This window comes from Gymnodraco acuticeps, unplaced genomic scaffold, assembly GCF_902827175.1.
Source record: "Gymnodraco acuticeps unplaced genomic scaffold, fGymAcu1.1, whole genome shotgun sequence".
Taxonomy (NCBI): Eukaryota; Metazoa; Chordata; class Actinopteri; order Perciformes; family Bathydraconidae; genus Gymnodraco; species Gymnodraco acuticeps.
Genome location: NW_022990216.1, coordinates 421 through 11,677, shown reverse-complemented (window position 1 = coordinate 11,677; position 11,257 = coordinate 421). Strand labels below are relative to the sequence as shown.

At 41.4% G+C, this 11,257-nt stretch overlaps 1 protein-coding gene across 1 annotated transcript; it reads right to left on the bottom strand.

Annotated features, from left to right (window-relative positions):
* Window positions 1–230: 230 nt before the first annotated feature.
* On the bottom strand, window positions 231–5,482 carry LOC117547746 (neuromedin-B receptor-like). Its single transcript, XM_034218555.1, has 3 exons — window positions 5,338–5,482; window positions 3,676–3,891; window positions 231–302 (listed from the first exon to the last, which is right to left on the bottom strand). The coding sequence occupies exons 1-3, from the start codon at window positions 5,455–5,457 to the stop codon at window positions 261–263; spliced, it is 378 nt and encodes a 125-aa protein (XP_034074446.1). The 5' UTR covers window positions 5,458–5,482; the 3' UTR covers window positions 231–260.
* Window positions 5,483–11,257: the final 5,775 nt, after the last annotated feature.

The window sequence follows — 11,257 nt, the reverse complement described above, 5'->3', positions numbered from 1 at the left end:
CTTATCATCGAAACCAACAAACAAACAGTTTAATCTGGAAATATGTGCACAAACAACAATAAACACAAAGCAAAACAAATAAATGTCAGCGCCTCTCCAGCCTGCGTTTCCAGGGCTCATTGCACGTTTTCTGGAAAGATGAACAATGAAGGGATGATTCAGAGAAAGCCACGACCCGAGGCGGTTTCTCAGACTTCTCCAGTCAGATTGAAGTGGAATCTGATGTCCTTCAGACTGAACGCTCTGACAATAACAAGTCTTCAAAGGTCCGTCCCGCTACTGAAGGCTGCGTTAGAGTTCAGCTATATAACAAAAAATTTAAGTTAAAAATGTCAGTAAAAGAACAGGTAGAAAAGGATCGCAATTCATTTGGAGAGTATGTGAACAAACGTGATTAACATTTCTGAAAAACAATATCAAAAAGTATTTACATTTGCAAAAAGGTCTTAAAAAATGTCCAGAAATATGTTAAAGGAGCTCAAGTTCAGGTTGATATTATTATTTAGTGTCTTAATATAAACCTGAACTCGAACTGAATGGGTCTCCTTTGAAAAGTCACTAAATAACAAATAAATCTACAATCTATACAAGCTTTCTCCGATCGGTGATGAGCTTAGGCTTTCCCGCTCTGAGTGTGTGTGTGTGTGTGTGTGTGTGTGTGCGTGCGTGTGTGTGTGCGCGTGTGTGTGTGTGCGTGCGCGTGTGTGCATGTGTTTGCGTGCGCGTGTGTGTGTGCGTGCATGCGTGTGTGTGCACGTGTGTGTGCGTGCGTGCGTGTGTGTGCACGTGTGTGTGCGTGTGTGTGTGCGTGTGTGTGTGTATTCTCCGGGAACATAATGAACTATCCGTCCTCTCAGATAAGACGGTGTTTGGTATTGCATCGCTCCCCCACCACACGTCACACATAGGTTAATTAGATGACAGGCGATTCGATGGAGATAGATCCAGAAAAGGGGGAGGGGATGTTTGTAGAAATAACCCTTTGCAGCTCTATTAGAATCTCCCTGGTATTACTAATAAGAGGATAGGAAGAATTGACCAATAGTATTTGCTCGGTAACAGCTGATTTGTTTGAGCTAGATTTGCCTAAATGAACTCCATAGTAAAAAGGCGATTAATGTATGTACATGTGGACTCATTTCTAAATTGTTCTCAGGAAGATCAAGGATCAAACTGGGATAATGTTAAACTGGGAAAAGACAGACAGGACTTTAAAGCAGGAAATAACAGACATTAATTATAATTATAATGCAGAAAGGAGAGAATCAAACCCAGGGATTAACCTGAGCTACTATACTCTGAGGATAGATTGAGGACGAGCATAAAAGGACCAATTCAGGAATGAAGGATGGTTCTTTAGGAAAAACATCCCAGGAACTCATGAGGAATTGAAGGTCCTGTAAAATAATGTGTTTCCCAAAAACATTTGTACACAGACCTGATTTGTGTCGTCAAAAATGGAAAGCCTCTTCCCTAAATGACTGCCACCAAGTCGGAGAGAATATATATCATCGTAAACCGTAAGGTGTACTCAAGCTTGCTTTTTCTAACATGTTGTGGCCTAATCCAGAAAGTATGTCGACAGGGTGGTCTTCATGCATAAGGCATAGTATATACACCTAGACCTTTTAAGACCTGGGAAAAAGAAACGTGTAGTTGTTATTTTGTGTTCACAATCATGTGTAGGGGTCGGTTTGGAATAAAAGAGTAAACACAAAGATCTGGATCCTGACTGAGTAGAAGTGATGGTTAAATGGTTAAAGGAGATACAAAAACTATAGGCACTTTTTCTACTCCTCTCATTGGTACATTTTCAGCGTTTTCCTCCACTAGCGACTGCTTCTATTGATGCTTATGGACTAGATGTATTTTCTGCATGAACTAATATCCGTGCTTCACACCATCAGAGAGTCTTCACGCCTCACTGAGGTCTCCGATGATTCACTGTTTGTTAGTCAGCGAGTCTCCATTAACCCCGAGATGTTGGAGGTTATCTTCTGCCTGCGTGTCAGACCTGAGAGGGCTCCTGTGTTTTGTAATGGAGAGACTTTCCTGCAGGATTTATGAGTTTTCAGGATGACAGCGTAGGTTAATGGGCTCCACACAGAGTATGAGAAATGGAAAGCAAGTTATATTATAATCACCACTGATGCCAGTCCGTACCGTTACGTAATGAAGCCACTCTTACGGTCAATGCAAGACTCTTTGTGAGTCTTTTCAGGAAAGCATTGTTTGCTCAACTCATTGGAAACAAGTCCAAGTCCAGTATTTTATTAATATTGAGATGACTAGTCTTTTAAAATAAGTCTAGTTTAAGTCACATGTGTGGAAAAGTTAACATTTTGAAACTTGCCATATAGAAAAGTGAACAGTTCCAGAATGAGTTGAAATGTATTCAATCAATTCTTCAGAGACTCTTTAAAAATCTGAGTCTATTGTTAATTTGTCCGATTAATTATTTGTCTGGTTTCAGACAGAGGGTGAAAAGAGGTGCAGCAGCACAGGCAGTGTGAGAAAAATAAAGAGAGAAGTCTCTTTAAAAAGCATAAGTCTTAAACTGCAACCATGTGGAGTTCCTCAGGGTGCTGTTCTCGGCCCATCGCCATTTTTAATTTCCACCAACAATATTACAGTAGTAGTTATAGTCTGGAGCAAAACTAAAGGTTTAAAGTTAGTAAGCTGCCACTTTAAATTGAGTAAACTGAATTAAAGGTGATTCAAAGACTATCTATACAAGGACTCTTTAAAGTAGAGGGACTACATACTGACATACACCTGAACATTAGCAGGAGAGGACTCTTTAAAGTAGAGACACTACACACTGATATACACCTGAACATTAGCAGGAGAGGACTCTTTAAAGTAGAGACACTACATACTGATATACACCTGAACATCAGCAGGAGAGGACTCTTTAAAGTAGAGACACTACATACTGATATACACCTGAACATCAGCAGGAGAGGACTCTTTAAAGTAGAGGGACTACATACTGATATACACCTGAACATCAGCCGGAGAGGACTCTTTAAAGTAGAGACACTACATACTGATATACACCTGAACATCAGCAGGAGAGGACTCTTTAAAGTAGAGACACTACATACTGATATACACCTGAACATCAGCAGGAGAGGACTCTTTAAAGTAGAGACACTACATACTGATATACACCTGAACATCAGCAGGAGAGGACTCTTTAAAGTAGAGACACTACATACTGATATACACCTGAACATCAGCAGGAGAGGACTCTTTAAAGTAGAGACACTACATACTGATATACACCTGAACATCAGCAGGAGAGGACTCTTTAAAGTAGAGACACTACATACTGATATACACCTGAACATCAGCAGGAGAGGACTCTTTAAAGTAGAGACACTACATACTGATATACACCTGAACATCAGCAGGAGAGGACTCTTTAAAGTAGAGACACTACATACTGATATACACCTGAACATCAGCAGGAGAGGACTCTTTAAAGTAGAGACACTACATACTGATATACACCTGAACATCAGCAGGAGAGGACTCTTTAAAGTAGAGACACTACATACTGATATACACCTGAACATCAGCAGGAGAGGACTCTTTAAAGGGAATCATTATCTTATCACAGACTTCATTGAGATAACTTGTAGAAAGCTTTGTGGCAGCAGCTTGTCTCACCTGTCTCTTGGTGTGTTCGCTGATCTCTCCCGGCATGTCGTGAGCGCTTTTGATCAGCGTGCGGGCGATGTGGTAGTAGTACACGGAGATGATGGTCAGAGGAATGAGGAAGTACACCAGGAAAATCATCACAGAGTGGATCTTAGGATGCAGTTCATTGGACAGCGGGTACGGCACGCAGTTCACAAAGGTCCCGTTCGTTAGATCTCCGTGACTCTAAGGGGGGAGGAAGCAAGGAGAGAGGAGACATCACATGACATGTCACTTGTTAGACGCTTTTATCCAAAGCGACTCACATACTCAATACTGTGGGCAATCCTCACAGGAGCACTTTGGGGTGAAGAGTCTCAGGGACACAACGACATGCTGACTGCAGTGGGACTCGAACAGGGACAGTGCAGAATGATAAACATGTCTGTAGCCATGTTTCATCTGCAGTCGACAGAAGTCACGCTAAAAACAAGTGAATACAATCAGTAAAAACATGCAACAAAGAGGCTTACAACACTGGGAATGCTGATCAAAAACAAAACATAAAAGCAAGACAGCACCAGTACAGACGGACAGAGGGTTGTATCAGAGCTGCCAGCTGACCCCTCACTGTGTTTCAATGGGATTTAAAATAACTGAATGTGTTTCCTTCTCTGATTGTTGCTGGGATTAAGGTCCTTTGTTGTGCAGCTTTAACACAACATGTAGATTGAGTAATCTCCTCTTTCCCACCTGTTGTTAACCTGTATTGTACATTTCATTTATATAGCACACTTTAAAAACAACCTCAAGGTGCTTCACAATGCTATGAGGAGCTTATTGAATAACATATGGTAATATGAAAAAGGTGAAGAGCATAAAGGACAGTCAGTAACATGTGGAGCGGAGCAGGTGGGCTTTGAGGCTTTTCTTAAAAACGTTTCTTATATAGCGTTGTCTGGTGATAAACTGTCTGAGCGGAGGTGAGGTAAGGACGTGTTTAATCAATGAGAGGAAAGGAAGCATAGGAGAGGAGACAAGGAGAGGAGGACAGTCAGGAGGTCACAACACATCAGTGATTGCAGAGTCCAGTGGGAGTTCATCGTAAATCTGAGAGAGAATCAGTTTATCGCTGTCGGGGGAACGATAGTGACGGAGATCCAGGATGAGCCTTCAACAGGAAGTGATGAACGGCTAACAGTCAACAGGAAGTGATGAACGGCTAACAGTCAACAGGAAGTGATGAACGGCTAACATTAAACTGGAAGTGATGAACGGCTAACAGTCAACAGGAAGTGATGAACGGCTAACAGTCAACAGGAAGTGATGAACGGCTAACAGTCAGACTGAAACCAAACAAGGTCACCAACTACATCTGCCAGGATCTCATCATGTGGCCAAATCCAGCCGGGTTAGGGTTAGTCGAGCCAACTTTAAGGTCATAATGAAACAATAAACAAGGAAACATGTAAACAAATGCAGATGTTGCTTGCAGAACACAGGCCTATAAGACAGACATAACTTTGTGTCATTTAAGTATATGCAGATGACACCATTTTACTTATTGAACACTTTGGGTACATTTTTAATTATGTTGCATTCTTAACAAAGACAGTTATATATATATATAGTGGTATATGAGCAGTGGTTGTTGTTCTGAAGCGGTGTTGTGTTTCTGTGTCTGTGTTGTACCTGCATGGTGACGACTTGTGAGAAGATGGCTTCAGGAACAGCCAGCAGGACGGAGAGCAGCCAGATGGAGACGGCCTTCAAACACGTCCAGAAGACAGCGCTGGACGTCTGGATGTCCATCGGGTTCACGATCGCCTTGTACCTGACGGAGACAGAGAGAAAAATATCTATTGAGGCCCTGTAACCACTTCCTGTACCCTAGTATTCCAACCCAGTCTCAAGGCATTTCGTGTTCACCAACACGATTTTTAATCTATTGATTCGTGTTCCCCAACACGATTTGCCCCTTTTTTTTCGTGTTGCACAGCACGATTTATTTTCGTGTTGCACAGCACGATTTTAAAAGCAATGTATTTCTACTGCCTGCAGCACGTCTTTTTCTCCGGTCGGGTCGTGGAAGACCGGAAGCTGTGTGGTTCATAAAAACATGTTCTTACTCAATATCAAGCCACAATTATTGCTTTTATTTTAAATCGTATAATTTCGGACTTTTGTTGCCGTCTGTGAGGAAACTAAATGGGGCTCAGAGCCTCAGAATACTGAAATCTGTATTTTTTAAATATTTGTTTCCTTCTAATTTGTTATTCTTTTCAAAAATAACACACTGTTATTTACTCACCAATAATACACAATTATGCTTGATTTTATTTATTGGTTTAATTCCATAATCTCGGGCTTTTTTGGCCTCCGTCAGGAACTGAATTTCAAAATAAAAATAACCGGACATAGGCATTACCCAAGATCCTCAGCTATGGTTTTAAGCTCGTTTATTGGATGTTTTAGCCGCAATGCATGCTGGGATTTGGTGTTTATATGATATGAAATCCGGAAAACATTTGTGTACCTTGTGTGCATCTAGTGGTTAAAGCACGTTATTGAATTATTGTGTTTGATTAAAAAAATATTAAGAGTACATACTTTCATAGGGGGAAAGTATAAATATAGAAATATAGAATATAAAAAATCAAGAAGATACTATAAAGTGATCTCTACAATAAAACAGTTTAGTGCAGAATGTACAAATATATTAATAGGAGGTGCAAAACAGACAAACTAATTAACCTTTATTTAAACATTAAATAACAGATTAAGGTCTTCTTTTAAATAAGAAAAAAACTTTGGGGGTATCTATCTACAGATAAATATTAAGCCTGACAAAGTACTTAACGTCTAATATATTGCTTTCCTGCAATGTTAACTATGTTGAAGCACTTATTTTAACTGATATTATACATATGAATTATACTCTTATGTAGATAGAATAAGAAATGTGCAGAATATGACAGTTTAATGGTGGAGGGACACACATAGTGATAGATGTCTTGTAATGCGCTGTTGAGGAACCTGTGACCCAAGCTTTTCATTCATTGCATAACTACACCGTAGTTGTGTATATGATATGTCAATACACCTTTGAAAATCTTGAAAGGGATGTGCAAAATAGCCATAATATACAGTCTTTAATTAACTATTAGTAGAGAATAACGAGTAATGAATATACTTTATTACTCGTTTCCATTCATGTCAATTGCAGATACATGTTTAGTCTTCTCAAGCACCAACTATCAAATATCTCTCCTGATTGTTGGCACTTGACAATCACCTTCCCTGAATTTTACTCAGGTGTAACTAAAGTCTGATTTAAGGGTTGTTTATATTTCACATAATTAATCAGAATCTGCAAAGTAACTCAAATAAATGCAGTGGAGTAAAAATACCAGGTTAACCTCTGAATTGTAGTGGAGTAGAATTACAAAGTAACAATGAGCTGTCATGTGGGTATATAAAGCGATTTTCACCCATTTATTAATTATAATAAATAATATATATAGTTTTACATTTGATAACGCCAATGTGTTTAATACTGGCAACTTCTAATTGTGGGAAAAACGAAAACGTTCAGTCGAGACGTCCCATAGAACATTTGGCGAAACACAATAGCCAGCATGTGTAGTTCTGGGGGGGCGTTGGATTCCAGTTTTGGATAGTCTGGCGTGGTTTCGTTCCATTTCACACAGCTGATTGACGCTCTGCGTAACCTTACGGGGGACTGTAGTCCTAAATGATAGCTGGGGATTATGGGTAGTGTAGTGTCTTCGGCCATCCTAAACTCAGAAAGGTTGACAATCGCAATGATGCTCGAAATGTCCCTTATAGTCCTACGTCTGTTTCCGGTTATTTTATTTTGAAATTCAGTCCCTGACAGAGGCCAAAAAAGCCCCAGATTATGGAATTAAACCAATAAATAAAAGCAAGGATAATTGTGTGTTATTGGTGAGTAAATAACAGTGTGTTATTTTGAAAAGAATAACAAATTAGAAGGAAAAAAATATTTAAAAAATACCGATTTCAGTATCCTGAGGCTCTGAGCCCCATTTATTTTCCTCACAGACGGCAACAAAAGTCCGAAATTATGCGATTTAAAATAAAAGCAATAATTGTGGCTTGATATTGAGTAAGAACATGTTTTTATGAACCACACAGCTTCAGGTCTTCCTCGACCCGACCGGAGAAAAAGACGTGCTGCAGGCAATAGAAATACATTGCTTTTAAAATCGTGCTGTGCAACACGAAAAAAAGGGGGAAATCGTGTTGGGGAACACGAATCAATAGATTAAAAATCGTGTTGGTGAACACGAAATGCCGTGAGACTGGGTTGTTAATGGTGGATTTAGAAACGGCAGGTTGCTAACAAGTGTCTAAATGAGAAGATTAAGCATCATCACACACAACATTAGCCACCTTTAGCTTAGCGGTGGTGACGTGAAGTCATGTGACCGTGCTGTAGTTCTTTTATAGCCCAACATTAGCCACCTTTAGCTTAGCAGTGGTGACGTAAAGTCATGTGACCGTGCTGTAGTTCCTTTATAGCCCAACATTAGCCGCCTTTAGTTTAGCGGTGGTGACGTGAAGTCATGTGACCGTGCTGTAGTTCCTTTATAGCCCAATATTAGCCTCCTTTAGCTTAGCGGTGGTGACGTGAAGTCATGTGACCGTGCTGTAGTTCCTTTATAGCCTAACATTAGCCTCCTTTAGCTTAGCGGTGGTGACGTGAAGTCATGTGACCGTGCTGTAGTTCCTCTATAGCCCAACATTAGCCTCCTTTAGCTTAGCGGTGGTGACGTGAAGTCATGTGACCGTGCTGTAGTTCCTTTATAGCCTAACATTAGCCTCCTTTAGCTTAGCGGTGGTGACGTGAAGTCATGTGACCGTGCTGTAGTTCTTTTATAGCCCAACATTAGCCACCTTTAGCTTAGCAGTGGTGACGTGAAGTCATGTGACCGTGCTGTAGTTCTTTTATAGCCCAACATTAGCCACCTTTAGCTTAGCGTTGGTGACGTGAAGTCATGTGACCGTGCTGTAGTTCCTTTATAGCCCAACATTAGCCTCCTTTAGCTTAGCGGTGGTGACGTGAAGTCATGTGACCGTGCTGTAGTTCCTTTATAGCCTAACATTAGCCTCCTTTAGCTTAGCGGTGGTGACGTGAAGTCATGTGACCGTGCTGTAGTTCTTTTATAGCCCAACATTAGCCACCTTTAGCTTAGCAGTGGTGACGTGAAGTCATGTGACCGTGCTGTAGTTCCTTTATAGCCCAACATTAGCCGCCTTTAGCTTAGCGGTGGTGACGTGAAGTCATGTGACCGTGCTGTAGTTCCTTTATAGCCCAACATTAGCCACCTTTATCTTAGCAGTGGTGACGTGAAGTCATGTGACCGTGCTGTAGTTCTTTTATAGCCCAACATTAGCCACCTTTAGCTTAGCAGTGGTGACGTGAAGTCATGTGACCGTGCTGTAGTTCCTTTATAGCACAACATTAGCCGACTTTAGCTTAGCGGTGGTGACGTGAAGTCATGTGACCGTGCTGTAGTTCCTTTATAGCCCAACATTAGCCTCCTTTAGCTTAGCGGTGGTGACGTGAAGTCATGTGACCGTGCTGTAGTTCCTTTATAGCCCAACATTAGCCTCCTTTAGCTTAGCGGTGGTGACGTGAAGTCATGTGACCGTGCTGTAGTTCCTTTATAGCCTAACATTAGCCTCCTTTAGCTTAGCGGTGGTGACGTGAAGTCATGTGACCGTGCTGTAGTTCCTTTATAGCCCAACATTAGCCTCCTTTAGCTTAGCGGTGGTGACGTGAAGTCATGTGACCGTGCTGTAGTTCCTTTATAGCCCAACATTAGCCTCATTTAGCTTAGCGGTGGTGACGTGAAGTCATGTGACCATGCTGTAGTTCCTTTATAGCCCAACATTAGCCTCCTTTAGCTTAGCGGTGGTGACGTGAAGTCATGTGACCATGCTGTAGTTCCTGTAGTTCCATTAACAAAGCTAAAGCTAAAGGAGGCTAATGTTTAGCCTCCTTTAGCTTTAGCTTTGTTAATGTCGGTCTCGCCCAAAGTTTATCTATGACAGAAACTGTGATTACAGAGACTGAAAACCTGTTGGAGCAGATCGGCCAGCAGACGTGAGTGTTGGACTTTATCTCTGTGTGAGAATCCGTCTACAGTGGTGTTTCTTTAAAGAATTCGACCGTGTCCATCTTTGTTTACATATGAAAGGAAACAGAAGATGCTGATTTCCAACAAGTTATTATATACTGCATCATTTGTGTATAAAAGCTGCATGTATCTTGGTGTCAGGATGTTGAACTGTGTTTGAGTTTCTGCTTCCAGCTGGACTGGATTCGTCCTCCAGATTTGACTCTGATTTCTCGTCTCTAAACAAAAACTCTTCTTGCTGTGTTTCACTCAGGGCCACAGAGTCGTCCCCCTCTGTCATAAATCGTACATCTTTGTGCCGTATCACACTTCATGTCTTGGTGATGAGTTATTGATTATTAATGTCAGGTATAGGAGATAGACAGCGTGTCTATACCACACAGAGTGCAGTGAAGAGCTGTGAAAGCTGGTGAGATGAACCTGGTATGAGCAACAATGGAGGCAACAGGACTGAAGGAGGAAGCATGGAGGGAATACAGAGTGACATCAAAAGGGACATCAGTGAGTGTGCAGGAGAGTAAACACATCAAACTGGGGAAAGCATTTATTCAGGAGCTGGATATTTGTACGAGACATTGTGCGTCTTCCACCTTCCTCATGGTGCGCTCACACTATATTACGTAACGTTGTATTGCAATGAGAGCAGCATCCGGACTAAAACCACCAGACTCAGAGACAGTTTCATCCCACAGACCATCAGACTGTTAAACACCTGCACTCTGTGAACAACATCCAGACCATTCATCTGTTTGCTAATTATGTATCTAATATATTCCATTTACTTGTTTTTCGACTCTTCTTGCACTATTTCTACTTTATTTGTATTAACTTGCATAGGCTGGCCACAATAAAAGGCCACTCTGAAACGTGCAGTTTTGCTTTATTGGGGGGGTCTGGGGTGGTCCGAAAACCAGTCAGTATCTGGTGTGAGGGGTAGGGGTAGGGGTAGGGGTAGGGGTAGGGTAGGGTAATGTTGTGAATCGAGTGGCCCATGGTGGTGGTGGGGTTATGGTATGGGCGACGAATGGTATGTTATGGACGACGAACACAGGCCACTCGATTCACAACATTACCCTAACCCTAACCCTACCCCTAAGCCTCACACCAGATACTGCCTGGTTTTCGAACCCCCCCAGACCCCCCCAATAAAGCAAAACTGCACGTTTCAGAGTGGCCTTTTATTGTGGCCAGCCTAAGGCACACCTGTGCAATAATCATGCTGAATTTTTTTTAGATCTTTGAGTTCATCTCATGAAAAATGGGAGCGAAAACAAAAGTGTTGCGTTTATATTTTTGTTCAGTGTATGTCCTGTATATATTCATGCTGCTCTGTTGGAGGAGGACTTCAGTTTGTCATTGCCATCTACACTGGAGCTGCTGAGCATGATGAGGACTTGAGATGAGCGCAGTAACAGGATGCTGAATTA